Genomic DNA, 18,067 nt, shown 5'->3' with positions numbered 1-18,067 from the left:
CGATCTCAGGCCATTGGAAAACTAATCAAGGCTCAGCGATGCTCGAGCAAATCACGTTAACGGAGAAGTACAAGTCCTGGGTGGATGAGGTGAGTGGCATAAATCACAAAAGCACACACACACACACACACACAAAATATATATACTGTTAAGCAAAAAAAGCTGTAAAGACGGAAAAAGTGAGACACTTCTCAGACACGGCGGTGAGCGGTTGAATGTCTGTTGCGTCGCTATCAGCTCATCGAATTGCAATTTGCAAATTGTGTGCATCAATCAAATCCGGTTTGTTGTCGGCTTCACGCTCTCTCTCGCGCATAGCTCGAGTGCACTCACTCAAGCGTTGTTGCGCGTATCAAAGCTCGTTTAGTCGCAGCCGCTTAGACCATGATCATAAATTTACTGTAATTTACAGTTTTGACTTGTATACCCCGCCGGCGCACTAATAGTTCCATTGATTTATTTGACAAACAGTCAGTGCCGCGTACATTCTAATACGTATTTACAAATATTGCTACGAGAATGTGAATGTTAACGGCATATGGCCCTCAGTTTCAATTTTAATGTTCGCTAATTGTAACACAAGATATTACATTGCCAAAATTTTGCGAAGATGAATTCTGTACTAGCGGGGCATAACGTTATCGAAAGGTTCGTGGAGCGCTTATATTTCGAAATATCGTATAACAATGTATTTAGACGTTATTCAGTGAGTGATGAGCTACTCCTTCGTAGGCACTAGGTTTGCAACCAATACATAACGTTTCCAGTAGCGAAGAACGCAGACATAAAATATTATTTTGGGAATGAAAAGTATCATTAGTTAGCCAATTAGTGTGTGAACTGGATCAGAGCATTTTTCGTCACAGTATATGTTCTCTCAAGCTCATCTTGAAAAGCGTCCTGTTGGTTTCAGAGCGATAGCAGTCGATATCAAAAACTTCAGTTTACTTAATGTTTTGTATATAAAGCGATATAATATTGACTAGATTAGTATCAAATCCTGAAAGTTTTACGAAATACGTAACGTTTAGAGGTCGCGAGAGCGGGCTTGATAACGTAAATGAATACCCTGTATTCATCAAGCGTACTTTACATTACTCATGACGCGGCGTCGGTTAAGGAATATAACATCGAAACAGTCCGACATTAGATTAACTTTTTGGTCAAATATGAAAAGAGAGTCAAATCTCTGACTGCCTGTAACTTTTTTTCAAAACTGAAAAATCTGCTTGGGGAAACGCATACAAATGTTTGACAACGTTAACAAATACCTGTCAAATATACACTACTTAACAAAAGAGGATCTAACTTCGAAAGAAAAAGGTGGTTGGATTTATACAAAAGTTTTATATGAACCAGTCTGAGTCAGATTTGACCTTGAATGTACTTTATAATCATATGAACTGCCTTTAGAAAGTTTTGAGATTTGTTTATAACATCGTTTTTTGAAGTGCGACTTCACACCGAATTGAATTTTCCGGCCTATCTGCCTGTAAGCTTAAACCACAGCCACCACAAACCTCCCCAAAGGGTCAAACCCAAAGAGCAGATTAGACCGAACTGCAAGGGCTAACAGCTCTCCACCATATCACATTTAAGTCTCCGGTCAGACTTTTTAGCTTTTGCAACTAATAGTTGAGCACCTATCCAACTCAATGACAACTGGTGACATTTTCGCTTGAATTTCAAATATCTTTTCAGAAATCTCATTCAAACTGATATTACAATTCAAAATGAGTATTATAGTACTATTTCTGGCAATAGTATTCTGAAATTTCGAGGCAAGCCCAAAAAGAGATCCTGAACGATTTACGAAATTTTAATTTAGTCGCCTTTTTTGACAGGTATACCTTACCGCGGGCAAATTTTCCCCCCTGCTCGCTGAGTGAAAGTTCTACCAACTAATATAACGAGTTTCGAACTTCCAGTTGAATTTATATCACAATGTGCTATTTAACTAGTATTGCCAATATCTGTCTATAAGTATTTCACCAGCTTTGATCCTTCCAAGTTCCAAGAGTATAAAATTTTCGGTTACACCCGAACTCAGTCCGTCTTTACTTGTTTTCAAATTAAATGAAATTCACAATGTGGAGGTAGGTTCTATGGATCCCAATCTTTAACGACCTGCTTAAAAAACTTGAGGATCATGACTGCCAGATGATACAGTGAAATAACTAGCGCCCATCCTGGATAGGAAACTTTCTATAAGCCGAATATAGCAGAGAGAGCAAAAAAGGTATCGATTGCCTTATACTGTTATAGAGGAAAGTGATTCCTTGGCTCTGGCTCTATGACAACATAGTCAAGCCCATTATATTTTGCGGATTCTTTATGTCTCGAGACTTTTAAACGAGCGGCGTTCATCAGCATATGTGGTGTGTTAGGGTCCACTCCAACCATAGCACGTAACGCCATCTTGTACATAAAGCCCGTAGACATCATCGGTAGATGTATGGCTGCGAAAACGGCTATCACACTCAGAGAATAAAAGAAGACGTATCTGTGCACTCGGATATTCTCACACACTTTCACTTCATACCGGACCACTTAGATCATGGAGTCGTCAAGCCGTACTCTATCGGCACCTCTCTGCCCATACATATACCGAGGAGGGAGCTGTGGGTGGGATAGTTGGTGTAGAGGTTTACTGTTACGAGCTCTCTATCAACTCCAGCTTCAGATTTCCTGACTATTGCAGATTCTTCCATGCCGAGGTTGCAGCCATTAAAGTAGCAGTAGATCTGCTGCTCCGGAGTGCAACCGTCTTCAGAGAAGTGACCATGCACTCAGACAGCAGAGTGCACTTACAGTGTGTTAAGTGTCGGTCGAGGAGTGCCTAATCTCGCTATTATTTAATAGCATCGAGTGTCTTCTAATGAGACTGGTATGTATGGCCAGCCCATAGCGGAATCGCAGGAAATTTCAAAGCTAATAAACTAGCAAGGAAAGGCAGCGGTGCCATGTTGTAAGGTTGGGATTATTATCAGAATTTACAAAAGAAGAATTGAAAGATGAGGTGGAAACAACTCAACACTGCCTTCTTGACTATMCCGCTTTTGGAATGTCAATCCTTAAACACTTGGTAGAACATACCTCCAGACATCCTACCGAACTTGCGGGGATGGAAATTAAACGCCTATGCAAATTTGTATTGGCTATCAAACGTTTTGCTAATTTATAAGTTCGAACACAAGAGCTCTTCTTTACAAGCGATCTTCGATCAGCCATGTAACGTAACTTAACCTGCTGTACTCAAAATGATAATTATACTTGTAGTATGTTATTTCTGTTCTTTTGTGTTCTACTATTTCTCACTGTCATTATACCCTAAACAAAATTCAATAAGCTTGCCACAGTATTCTTAACCGCCAAAACGAAACATCGGAGGTAAAATAAAGTATATGGCGATCAGCGTGGCGTACAAAGTTGATTTACTCATGTCCATCTCTCTGGCTGTCCATTCGTCAGGTTTTATATCCTGAACAGGGTATATTAAGTTTGTTACGAAGTTTGTAACACTTATAAGGAATCGTCGGAGACCCTATAAAGTACATGATCAGTATGTAGAGCTGATTCGATTTAGCCATGTTCGTCTATCTGTCTGTCCGTCTGTCTGTATATATACGAACTAGTCCCTCAGTTTTTAAGGTATCGTTTTGAAATTTGTCAAACGTCATTTTCTCTTCAAGAAGCTTCTCATTTGTCGGAACTGCCAATATTGGACAACTATAACATATAGCTGCCATACAAACTGAACAATCGGAATTAAGTTCTTGTATGGAAAACTTTCACATTTGACAAGATATATGCAAGAAATTAGGTATGAGTTATTGTTAATGTAATATCGAAAGAAATTGTTCAGATCGGCTCACTATAGCATATAGCTGCCATACAATCTAGTGCTGGTATGGAAAACTTTTGACGTGGTATCTTCACGAAGTTTTACATAGATTACTGCTTAAGGTAATAATATAATCTCTGAAAAAATGTTCAGATCGGATTACTATAGCATATAGCTTTCCTACAAACTGAACATATTGTTACTAAAAGAAACGCACCTGTGAAGGGTATATTAGCTTCGGTGCAGCCGAATTTAATGCTTTTTTTTTTTGTTTCTTTTTTCTTTAAGAAGCTTCTCATTTGTTGGAACCGCCCATGTCGAACCTCTATAGGATAGAGTTGACATGTAAATTGATTGATGAAAATCAAGGTTTTATTTGGAAAACTTTATTTTTGACAAATTATCTTCACGAAATTTGATATAAGTTACTTTAGAAGACAACGCTACAATCTGCAAAAAAAAGTATGCAGATCGGATCACTAAGCCTATATATGACTTCCTGACCAATAAAGATTTTCATAAAATATATTTTTTCCTGAGTTCGATTTGAAGTAAGAATTAAAAATATTATGAAAAATTATTTATTTTAGCATAATTTCTTGAACTATTAACTAATTAAAAATGTGTTATTATTTTGAACTAAAACAAGAAGCGTCAGCCACTTTATGTCACGTGCCACTGTATGCCGAAAAACATTTTCAAGTGGCACTTAAGGTTGTCATAACCAAACGCAAACACAATATATCAAAATGCACTTAAGCGTGCATGCTCTTAACAAAATTAATAATAATAAATTTGCAACACCAATTTAAATACCTTTAACTCTATTAATTTCAAGGCGTTCGGGCAAAAGAAACCCAAGGAAACCTGAAAATTTTTGACTAAAATCGTTCGTTTGCCGTCAAGTGCAACAGTTTCTCATACAAACCTCCACATGTAATTGCTGCCAAAACAAGGCATTTGCACGTTATCTACCCCACACCCACTGCACTTAATAGCCGTTCCATTGCCTCCGGACCGCACTGCATTCAACTCAAAGGCGGTAAGACTGGCATTTTGCTAATAAAACCATGTAGAAGCACGTGCTTTGGCGCTTTGCCTAAAACAATTCCAGTTGCACTGCTCATATACTATAAATATATACTATAAATATATACTATATATATAAAAATGTCTGTTTGTATGTATGTGTTATGGATAGTTTAATAATATTTAGAATATATTACACCAAATTGGTAATGTCTGTCAAATGACTCATTTCATTGCTTGGCATCGGCTATGAGGATTTGTTTTACCTTTGGCATAAAGTGATTTGGCTTGATTGCGTCATGCAACTATGTGCACTATGTTCTTGTACATTTATTTGTGTTTTTACTGCTTAATTTACATGTAAAATACATTAAATACGAATGCCGATGTTGTCTTTGCACAAACAACATACCTACTTTATATGTACACCAGTAAATGCCAATCTGAATAAATTGAAACAAGCATCAGTAAATTAAAATACCTGCTTTATTATGCATATGCATCAAACATAACTGCTAAACAGTAATCGTGATTCAGCTCTGAGAATTTTATAGGTTTATTTTAATAATTCAAATTGAGAATTCAAAGCTTTAGATACAAATTTCCTATATCTCTTCTTTGCCATAAGCACTTTGGCATATAAAGGGCGATCCATTTCGACCTTTCCTACTTTTTTAAAGAGTAACACTGAAACTTCCAATTTAATGGGGAATGTTTATTATCATTCGAAAGAACCTTCTTTAGCATTTATTTTTTGAAGATTTTCTCTTTCAAATGTTGGTCGTGGTTACATCTGATGGCCCATCCGTTGAGTCCAATTTTCGATGACTCCTTCAAGCATTTCGACTGGTAACAGGCCAATGACAAGCGTGTTGTGTGAGTTGGCATCAAATAATCGATTTTCATCGCGCGATAGCGATCGCCATTGATGGTTACGTTCTCACCGGTATCATTTTTGAAGAAATATGGACAGATGATTACACCGACGTTTGGTTTTTCTGGATGAAATGACAACTCTTGAATCATTTCAGGTGGTCTTCGTTCCCAATGCCGAAATTTCGCTTGTTTATATACCCGTTGAGACAGAAATGAACCTCATCGTTGAACATAATTTGGCTCGAAAACGTCGAATCTTCTTAAAATATTTCAAGAGACCATAGAGCGAAGCGATATCCTTTGGGAAGGTCGAGCGGCTTCAGTTCTTGAAATCAAGGATTGCAAGTCAACTGCGGTTGAAATATTAGAGTGTAGAATTTTCCATAGCAGCTTAACCTTTTTGAAATTTAAGGTTGAGTTGTCAACATCTTACAACTGAAGTCTACAACATTAATAACTGATAGGTTTTACCAGTAGTTTAATTCTCTGTGACATATCTCGGCATGAATAATTGAAAGCGAGTAAATAAACTCTATAAAATTAGTTTAAATTTTATACTCACACAGCATGTTATTACGGTTTTGTTCATCTAACGGTTTTTGTATCATCTAAAACTAAGGTGAGATGGTCAGATGGCGAGACGAGTTAAATTTTGAGTGATTGTCAGTCAGACCGCCTTACCGTTTGCCCACGAAAGCGGTAACTTGAGTAAAAACTGGAATTTTTATGAAATGTGGTACACTGTAAATAAGTTGTCTTAATGAAGCTTAGAGAGCTTTTACTTTCTTATTTTAATGAAATTAAGTGCACAATTTGAATATGACGGAAATTTGTCTAGACTGTGGTTATATCTATTTCTTCAAATAATGCATATTGAATTCTTTCCCAACATTTTTTAACGAAAATATTTCCGCGCCCTTAACTTTTGTAAATTGCAAACGTTATAAATTTTTGAATTACATCCGAACTTTCATATTTGTTAAGATTTCACTCTACAGATCAATTGAAATATCCCCGCCAAACTTAACGAATCACATTTTTTTGCCAAAATTTTTTTTTTTTTTTATTCAACATATTAGAGCGACCTTCCAACTTTTTAATACCATTTTTGCAGTACGATCGGCGATCATCACTCGAGTCGACGGAATTTTTTTCCTAAAGAACATTCTTCTGAGGTCTGAGAACAGCAAGTATTAACAGGGGGCCAGCTGTGGAGAATACAGTGCAATTGGAAGCCCAATCCATGAATTTTGCCATCGTTTTCAACGACTTGTGACATTGAGTTGGTGGAACAGCACCTTTATTTTCTTCAAATACAGCCGTTCTTCAGCGATTTTGTCCCTCAAACTCTGTTCCAAATCTTCAACATGTCTTTGTTTTTGGTCAAAAATGAGTTCGCGCGGCATCCACTTTGCACAGAACTTTCTCATACCCAAATATTTGTGAATGATATAATGTACACACTAATTTAATGTCTCTAAAATGTCTGCTATCCTGAACAACTTCACTTTCCGGTCATCCAAAATTATTTTGTKGAAWTTTTTGATGTTTTCGTCGGTAACAACCTCTTTTGGTGCCCACTGCGTTCACAATCCTTGATTTCACCAAGTCTAAACTTAACATGCCAATCTTTGATGACTTATTTTCTTRAGGCGGTGTCCGAAAACTCTTCATCAAGCCGAAAATTATATTAAACATGTAAGATTTTTTGTATTGTAGTCAAGTGGTATAGGGGTCGAGACACCACTATTTACTAAAATAATGTCAAAATTGTAGTCACGACAACTCAAGTACCCCACAGACCTCCTAGCACAACAGTCACAGGTGTTTCCCTCCTTCATCTGTTGAGTAGTGTTATCGTTGTAAGTCATACAACCAATAACAATCCTAAATTTGTATACATCATACATCTCTAGCTAGAACTACTGAACGGTAAGCTGAAATGAGCTCAAACATGGGTGTTGGTTGTGGCCACATATCAACAACGATGCGTATTTTGAATAATGAATTAGCAAGCGATGTACACGCCATATGTCAGCAGGAGTGTGGTGGGGTTATTGTAATGCGAACCGCAGTCATTCGATTAAATACGAGTATACAAGCTACAAATAAACATTCTAAGCTCACTAACGATAAATCGTAATGCGTTGCGATTTGGGCAAACACAGTATCATTAGTTGTTATTAGAGGGAGACTTTAGGCGAGCCGTGGCCGCAATCAGGAATTGATTAATGCATAACAGAAGTCGGTCGATTTGCAAATTGCAAACACATGTATACCACAGCAACCGCATGTTTGTCCACAGCATAATGCATTAGCAACTTGTATGACTAAATTTTTAAACATACACAGATTTCCGAGCTCTTTGGCGGCATGGAGGTATGCGGCATATCCGTGGTGGTCGGCAAAGACGGCCGCGAGCACATCATAAGTGCTTGTGATTGTACATTTGCTCTAATTGGCGATAGTCAGGAAGAAGATCGGCGCCAGATCGCAGATTTAGTCTCGGCACGAATGCAAGTGAGTAYATTGTGTATTAAATTAATGTAAAGCTTAAYTGAAACTACAATTCTCMAACATTTCAATCATTCCAGAACGTYTGTCGGCCAAGCATGGCACAGGCTGGTGGACCACCACATGGTATACGTCAACCATCACGCTCATCCATTTCCTCACGTGGTGAGAGTCCTACCGAGGATATGGCACCAACACCACCGGCACCCGCCGGTCCACGTCCGGCTCCAATGGGCGGTCCACCACCAATACCCGAGCGTACTTCACCAGCAGTCGGCTCAATAGGACGTCTCAGCAGTCGCAGCAGCATTTCCGAGGTACCTGAGGAGCCAACTGCACCGGCTCCGACCAGTGTACCCGGAAGCGCGGGCGGTGTGGTCCGACGGGATTCACAAACATCGCAGACATCGAGCGTATCGTCGGCCTCGAGGGTCTCGACACGTCCGCCGCAAACGCAAAGTTCCGTTGTTGAAGATGCGGAGGATACAATGAAGAATTTGCGTAAGACCTTTGCGGGGATATTTGGTGACATGTAGGAATTAGCGAACAAGAAACGCGGAAGAACAGCTAGCGAGACAAGCAGCGGTGGCGGTGGACCTGGCAGTGCAGGCGGCAGTGGCATAAGCGGCATCAGTACCGGTTCATTTCTAGGCAAGCAATTCTCGTTTGCCAGTAGCGGTGGCAAGTCAGTGAGTGGCAGCACTTCAAGCGTCGCCTCCGATGTTATCTCAGCACAGCCGTCACCCAAACTGGTCGCCGAGAAGMCATACGATGCACGTTCGGACACCTCAACGAACTCCACATTGACAGCGGGCAGTATGAGCGTTAGCGCCAGCTCAGCGGCTAGCTACAGCAGCAAGCCATCTTCCAGCGTTTTAGATACATTCCAAGAAGAGAACAAATACAAACCAGTCACCAATTTTGAGCCACAAGAGCGCGTTAATCCCTTCGATAAGGGCGCWCTAAAAACTTCCGCAACCAATCAAACTATCGGTAGCGTCGTATCCACCACATCATCTTCATCGATCTCATCCTCTTCGATTTCATCGCGCATCAATCGTAACGGCAATATGGGCATTAAGTCGCCACCACCGCCGACTGGACCACCACCGCCACCACCGACTGGCGCTATCACTAGCAGCAGCTACCGCAACTCAACCTCGACCACGCCACCAAGCGCCGGCAAGGATAACCGTACTTTCAATTACGGYAGCTCAACTTCCATTGAGACCATTACACGCATGGATACCAATACAACAAATACCACAACAGCTGGCCCGAGCAGCGATGCCGCCACTGCTGCTGGTGCTATCGCYGATGATAACAATACAACTGGCGTTGCTGCTGGCGCTACTTCCTCCACGAGCGGTGGCCCAGATTGGAAGTCAAAGATGGGCATACGTTCGGCAAGCGTCTACAGCGCGCCCGCCAATTTACCAGCAGCTGGTGATACCTCCGGCTATGCATCCAACTCAAGCCCTGCTTCGAACGCCTACAACACCACAGCCGATCTGCCATCGTACACACGACCATCTTATTCGCGCTCCGAGAGCAATGGTAATTATCTGGCCGTGGGCGTATTGCTCGTTAGTCTAACACTGCGAAAGTCTTAAGCGAAAAGCAAAGTGCAAATAATATATAGAGGCGATCGTGCAACGCTGCAGTGCCAATCTAATTCTCAAAGGCTTATTCACTACTTGAAAAAAAAAGAACATATCAGTCATACTAACCCATTATTCAAAGAAAAAATTAACGTATATTTTCTATCAGCTCATAATACATCCCTATACTCATACTCATAGCTCAGTACACATATGTATCATTACATAACCTCAAATAAGCGCAAAACTAATTAGCATAAAAAATATTTTTTCACCCCAAATCGAGAGCAGGAATTGAAAAGAGTAAAGCATACTAACAATAATATTTTCATAAGCGTGAACAAACTAGGGAAAGTGCTTCTAAGCCAACCCATGACCAATTGACTATAAGTAAAGGTTACTACTTCAGCGYCTAAATCTAGCCTACACTACTAAGATTTATTTTTAGAGCAGTGAAATGCTAAAGAGTAAGCCAAAACCATATAAATTTWCTACGAGCAAAAAAACATATTTTCATAAACATATTAACAGTTTAAAAACCATACTCAAAACGTAAAGTTATATCAGATACATTCTACAAATATGACAACCTACAGCATAAGACAACATAAAATATAGCCAAAACTTTTCCACTTTTCTACTCGCCCGCTTACCCAAAGAAATCAGCCCTATTCATTCAAATCCCATTATCTCATAGTCCTAAGCACTTTTGGTTGTAAGAAACAAGCCGTTAAGAAAATTCTAAAATTATGTGCCACCCACTAGATCCTTCCTCGACACATACTTACATACATACATGTAGACAACTAAGCCATATATATTTAGACAAAAACAACAATATTTCTACTCTACTGTACTCTACTTTATGCTAATCAACGTTAAACGCCTACGCTAACACGCCCATAACTGCTTTTCCGTCCTCCTCTCTAACGAACTAAATTCGATTCACACTACAATATATTATACGTTTGTTATTGTTGTATTCAATCGTCATGCCGCACTGAAGCATGTCGCCGCAAAGCAACAAAGCCAATGTTTCGTAAGTTCATAATTGTCTGGATAAATGCAACMCTGCAACTGAACAAACACTAAAGCAATATAATAATATGCAAAGATATATTTATTACCTTTTATTTTTTTTTTTTTTCTTTCTTAAAAGTAAACGACATTCTTGCATCCACAATATTTGTTGAATGTCTAATTATTAATCGAAAATAATACGAACTAAGGCTAAGCGCATAGTGGTGTGAAGAGCAGCTCTGCGTTTGGATAAAGCATAAACAAACGAATATAAAAGTATTTGGTGTAATATTACACAAAAAATTGTGTTTTTGTCTTTCTCATAAGTGATGTCTTACTACTCACCCCACTATGTGTTTAGCCTAAGGGTTTTTCACGGTATGCCGAGTGAAATTGGAATCTCCATAACCGTAAAAGGTAGCTGTAAACTCAAAATTTGACATTGAAACCTTGCATTTAAAAWATAATATATWTATTTTTGCAAATTAATTGCAAACTTTACAATTTCAAAGGCAACCGTGAAATTCTCCAGCACTTTAAGTAAAGTAAATTTGTTTAAGTTCGCAGTTCGAACTCTTAATTATTCGATTTCGTTTATCTCAAAGTATGAGAGCAACACTTCTTAATGCATAAACACCGCAATAATTGTTTTCTTTGGCTTTGGGCACTCTACACGCGGCACTATCACCCACTTAACTRCTAAACACACACTGCATAATATATAGTATGTATGTAAAAGTTGTGCAAAAGTATCGAGTGCTTCTGTCCTCAGTTGCTTTATGAAACATAACGAAGGCTTCATAAGCGTAATTGGAAACACGACGGTACAAATTGTTGGCTTCTTTGTCTTTTTGTCTATTTATTAATGCAAATTTTGATTTTCACACAACTGTTATTGGCGAATTTTGCATTTGAAAAAATTGACAAAATGTATTTTATGTCTGAACTGTACGTTATCTTATGCTTTCGGGTAGGTGCGGATGGGTTATCAAACTGAATATGATAAATTTTTAATTTAATATTAAATTTAAAAGAAACCCCTAACAATTCATTATATAATAGCTTTTAATAACTTYCTGCACTTGATTATAGAATTTTTGTTAAAGCAGCAAATTATATATGATTATTTATTTAAACACCTTCGTCCGACTGTTACTTTCTAATTATTTAAAGTAACCTATATGATTTTAAGAAATTGGACACATGTCATTATAATGACGAACGCCATTTATTTAATTCGGATATCCAATCCTTGATTTTTCTAGACTGATTTTTCGAAAACTTCTCAACGCGCCAGTCGTTTCTCCTTTTTGCTATGTGGCAAAAATTGGATATTCAAGGTAGCCAGGACCTTCTCCACCAGATCTCTGAATGTCTTCCTTCTCTCGGCTTCCCCCGGCGAGTACCGCGTCGTATACTCTCAGAGCAGGACTGTTTTCATAAATACGGACGATATAACTTAGCCACCGTAGCCGTTGTCTCTTAATTCGCTGAACTATGTCAATATCGTCGTCAATCTTGTACAGCCCATCGTTCCATTGACTGCGGTATATTGCCTACTCAGTCCCTGATAGCACCTGCGTTAGATTATTCTTTAGTAATAATACTGGTTCCGAGATAGACGGAATTATGACTATCAAGAGTGGCATGGGATGCTGCGTGCGAATTCTTTCTTCATGTTTGGCTAAAAAGGCAGTAACAGTCTATCCGTCGAACGAGATCATAGTGAACTACACCACGGTAATCAAGAAAAACTAAGAGCGCACCTGGATATATGATCGGTGCCAGCTTATTTTTGAAGCGTTATTCGTTAGATCAAGAAAAAAGATTATGTCTGACAGTTTGGTTCCTGCACTTAATTAATTAGTTAATTAATAAAGAAACAACACGGGCGGAAAAGATATTTTCATGTTCCAATCACTTGCACGACGACCAGAGTAGTTTCCTCGAAAAAGTAACTCCCGTTCGCAAACCTCATTCATTTTCAATTATACCAGATATTTTTATAACTATACAGATAATCTAATAATAAAAGATCTGGTAATCAACCATCAATATAGATTATATCGATATTCCGATGGTGTTTATATGTTTATTGAGGTGGTTTATTTCCAATTCGGACTTGGTATGTAACCTTAGTAGACTATGTAAATGGCTTCCCTCTGATTCATTATGCAATCAGTGTACAGTCCATATACTTTGAGACCATGCCTTAAATAGTAAACAAAAATAATTTYAAGCATCTTTTTWAWWMYKKTTMYCMAWTTTWWYMAWWTWAMYSMWWWWWTKGKYSRWWWWWKSSGSMWWWWWYYWRKYWWTTSGRARKWWTTKGGKGGCTAAGGGAAGTATTGACCAGGCTTAATACAGTTGTAGCACACARACGTCKTATTATCTCTCTAAATTTCAATTRTAATATATAACTCATATGTTGATCGATATTTTCGAAAAAAAAAAATTACTCTTAACACTGGGTCCACATATTCATTACTTAGGGGCTCGCAATTTTTAGACATAAAGTGGCACAACTCATAGGGACTATTCGTGCAAAGCTCTATCCTGATATATATATTCATTCTTGATTTATATACTGAAAAGTGGAAGTTCAAAATGGACTTTAGAATTGTGTTATATGAGAAGTAGTAGAAGTAGTTTTCGTATTGTAACACAAAAATGTCAGAGGAATGTCACGTAACAAATTTTGCTGAAGTCTTTCTGGTGGATCTCGAGATATGTGATTTCATCTAAAAGTGGGCAATTATGATTTTATTTCATTGAGTTATAAAATTCATAAGAAATAAAAAATTTTCCCAAAAATAATCAAATTTCAACCGTTAATATCTTTTAAACGGTTGGGTTTACGAAAAAATCGTAGAAACCTTTTTTGTAGAGCATTCAATTTCCTACAAAATCTAAGAAACAAGATATTTTTTCAAGTAGTTGGAAGAGAGATATAAAATTTTCTATATGATAATAAGAAAAAATAGAAAATTGTAAGTAGGAGGACCTTCCCGTTACAATTAAGAACTCATTCTTGGAGAGGCTTCCTTAGAGGTGTCTAGGAACCTATTTTTCAGAGTACCAAACGAAAAAAAAATGTTTTTTGAATCACCCTAATGTAGATGTGTATGCGTTATTCAATACCCGTAAAAAATTTACATTTGACTTCAACACTTGTTGAACAAATAGCAGGAGTAGGACGCATCRGCATTGCATTCATTTCATTATTCATTATCAAAGTATCAAATCACTTGCATTTCATTATAGATCATATTTAAAACTATTGGCATAAATAATATTGCACAATCATCACAATATTTTGATAACTCATCCMTATCACTCATACTCATTACTCAGTGTCTATGCATTGAATTTCCAATTTGGCGCCAAAGTATTGCTAATTTGAAATTTTCGTAAACTACAGCAACAGTATTTTTGTAAACGCACCGCATAAAGAACTTGTATTCATAATTTTATAAATACATATTGAGTAAAGTTTAATAAGTTATCCACTACTTWCAGCTTCCAACAAACAATCCGACTTGGACATAATCTTCGGCGACACCAACAACGCTAAGCCCAGCTATGGTAATAATGGCAAGTACACACGCGCCAGCGGTTCACTCTCCGATGCTGAACTCATCTTCGGCGGTCCACCGACCAATTACAAGGCCGATCGCTTTGGCGCCTCCAAGAGCATGAGCGTCACATCCGAGCGCAGCAACGACGGCAATGACAGCTACAATTCGTACCGCAACTACGAGGGCATACAAAATGCGGCATTTAGCGATTTTAGTGACTCGCCGAAGACGGGCAGCGTCAGCAGCATTAATTCGTTTGGCAATACGAATCGCTGGAATAAGCCGCCGGTCGAAGAGGATGATGAATTGGATTTGAAGTAGGACAGGGTAGTGAATCTTAGCAAAATTAAAGTTCGTTAAATGGCTGGTGTATATATACATATTTGAATATATAAATTATGTACATATATGTGGATATGTACGAACGCCAGACATTAGAAAATACAAATTTGAACTTAGAAAAGTAAAAKAAAATGAAGAAACGGAGCAGAAATATATATGAAAAGTAAACAATACATACACATGCGCATCTTTCGCCTCTGAAGTTTCCTGGTTTCATAGTGGAAAGAATTCTTCATAGAAACAAGCGTAGATGGAAAGTTGAATTAAATTTTAAATTTTTTTTTTACTTATTTTTTATTTTTTTTATTTGTTGTCTTTGGTCAAAGTAATTTTACGTCAAAACATATTGAACTAGTTTTAAGAATTCTTAAAATTATATGAGAAAACGGAACTTAAAAGTGTATTAGAAAATATGAAGTTGGCTTTAAATATTTTATGAATAACTTCTGTTCGTAGAATGATCCGGAAATRTTTTGAAAAAGTACCGAAACGTTAAAGTAAAAGCCGTAGTAAAGGCAACAATTGAGAATAGTATGGGAATTGAAATAGTATGCCACAAATGACACAATCTGTGTCACGGACTCTTTAATTTGTTCATCATATTTCGTTATGGTCTATCTAAGGCTATCCACGTAGTTGAATTCAATCTGACAGCTTGATCTGTGCGGTAGTGAGGAGAGTTTGTGTTACAGGGTTGAGCGTTAAAGAGCGTCAAGGTGAGAGAAGTAGGCAGCTTACAGAGCACAGCAAGGCTTACAGAACTTTATAAAGTTTTCAAATACATCAAAAGCTTGTGAAGACGTCTAAAAGGTACAGAACACTTGAAAGTTCAAAGAGTGTGATAAGGCTTTGTAAAATAAAAGTAAGCAAGTTTTAAGAGGCATTCAGCGTGGGTGCTAGGAACAATTAGTAGAATATAAAGTATTAGATGTAACTATGCAACAAAAAATATGTTTCTGTCATTCGTATATATGGAGGCACATTCCTCCCGCCACTATGCGCCTAGCCTAAGATTTTTTGAACGTTAAACCAAATGAAATAGTAAAACTTTCATTTACAAGTAGGAACTGTGAGCCCAATAAATGAGACGCAAGACTTTCGTATGAACAATTTTTGAACTTCACATTTTTCTAGAACGGATTCGTTTTTAAAAGCCATTCATTTTTATCAAGTAAGCAACATAGTTGGCATCAAAAGGGGGATCTTTCAACTGTCATATGAAATGTTTTAACAACTTGCATTAAGGACTTAGTTTGTAGACGCAAAGTTGAAAGTGGGACTTCAAGAGGATGAAGAGGAGGAAGAGATTGTATACATATTATGCATTAGTTAGTGTAATTGAGTTAGAGGGTTGGCCTCTTTAGATCAAAGAATAATCTTACTTGGACAGATAGAGACGCTTTTCCGTTGTAATGCTCAGAGCTCTTACTGAATTAAAAAAAAAAAACCGTCATCTGACACAAATTTATTGAGGAGGACTATTATCAATTCCAGCCAATTCGGCGGGTTCGCACATTAGTCTGACGAAAGCTGGACTGTAGAGTTGAAAGTGTCTGGATATTGCGACCTCATCCTCTTCATTCCAACTTTAACAAGTGTCGTCCCACTAAAGCCTTGGGCTCACCGTGATAGGGCCGATGGAATAGTTTACAGTTARGGCACCCTATCACATACTACTTAAAGAATGGAAGCTCTAAAGAATTCAAAAGCAAATCGATGAATATCGGCCTTTCAACGATTCCGCTGTGGTCAGCCACCGCGGCAAGTTAAATATAGAGGTAGCTGGATGATATTGCTAGTGACTTCAGGCACTTGTGGACTAGCAAAGTGCCGGGTGCACTGTCAGCGACCTCTAGGCCTATATAGCGCTCTGACAGAAGACTTTCCCTCCACCCTTACTCTTCGTCGACTCGATCCACTGTTATCAAGTCCAGTATGTTTTGTCGCAGATTGTGGTTTTAGTCAAAAATTATTATATTATTACGATAAATAATTATATAACTTAAAGGTTTTCAAAATCATTTCTGTTATTATTCGTATTTTATATAACGAAACAACACACATATAAATCTCTAATCGTGAATAAATATAATATTTTAATTTTTTTTTTATTTTACAAAACATTGAAATTTTTCAAATATAAAAACTTACGAAAATCAACTCTATTAAAATCATAACATCATTCTYAAAATTGTTGGTATTCATTCGGAATAATTTTGTTGATAACTTATATTTTAGTTTTAACAATTTGGAAACACTAGTGATAATTTTCGTAGTAAAACCGTATCTCAAAATCTTTTTCGTCTATTAAACCAAATGCTATTAGCAAAATATTAAAACTACTTGACGTTGAAATACTTTTATTTACAAACTCTTAATCGCTAATATTTAAACGCTTGATTATCAACCATTAAAAGTAGCATACTTCATCTATACATAAACGAAATTTCGAAAATCATATTTTAAAAGTAGTTACTTAAATAACACGTACAACTACCACCTATATACTCAACATTAAATACTTAAAACAAAAACAGAAATGCATACAAATCATTATACGAGTACTGTATACAAATACAAACACATTACAATAATATTGACACTAGGCATATGAGAAAGAAATGAAAGCTAAASAGTTGCTAAGGAAACAAATTATTGCAGAAAGCATAAATAAAGTGAGGTTACACTACCCGAAATCTGCAAAAAATATTAATTCAAAGCAAAGCAATTTATAAATTATACAAATGTGAGGCGTATGTGTTGGTATTGAAATTTTTGGAAAAATATTGTATTGCATTACTACTTAACATATATATATATATATCTATATACTAAGGAAATCTAATATGGGAACATAAAACAAAAACTGAAAATAAATATTAAAAATTGAGAAAATTATTCAACTATGAAATGTTAAACGGCAATTCGCTGAAGATCATTGAAATCTATTAAAAGCTGAAAAAATATTAACACTCATTATACAGAAAGRACTTACTTACTATGGAACAAACATGCTAACCGAAACTATTAAAAAATTTAAGAAGTCAAAAAAAAAATATAAAAGGTAAACAAATAAAATTATAAGATAACAAAATATAAATTTGTTATTCCAACATGAGACACTAAACAACAACAACACAAATGACGCTGATTATTTGTATAAGTACACAAGACAATATAAAGCAAACAAAAAATTATAAAAAAAATATTAAACAAACACTTATTATAAAAGGGGTAATAAATTATATAAATTTATTTCCTAA

At 37.0% G+C, this 18,067-nt stretch overlaps 1 protein-coding gene across 1 annotated transcript; it reads left to right on the top strand.

The window, feature by feature from the left end:
- Positions 1-5: 5 nt before the first annotated feature.
- LOC108972880 (synapsin-like) lies at positions 6-16,873 on the top strand (the record flags this gene model as incomplete). The annotated part of the gene is given in 4 exon segments (XM_018939766.1): positions 6-89; positions 8,102-8,269; positions 8,344-9,820; positions 14,404-16,873. Coding segments are annotated over 4 exon segments (2,109 nt in total), but the record flags the coding sequence as incomplete, so codon positions are not given.
- Between the last annotated feature and the right edge of the window lie 1,194 nt (positions 16,874-18,067).

Source organism: Bactrocera latifrons, unplaced genomic scaffold, assembly GCF_001853355.1.
Source record: "Bactrocera latifrons isolate USDA-ARS-PBARC rearing strain unplaced genomic scaffold, ASM185335v1 scaffold_436, whole genome shotgun sequence".
Classification (NCBI taxonomy): domain Eukaryota; kingdom Metazoa; phylum Arthropoda; class Insecta; order Diptera; family Tephritidae; genus Bactrocera; species Bactrocera latifrons.
This window is presented reverse-complemented; position numbering and strand designations above follow the sequence as displayed.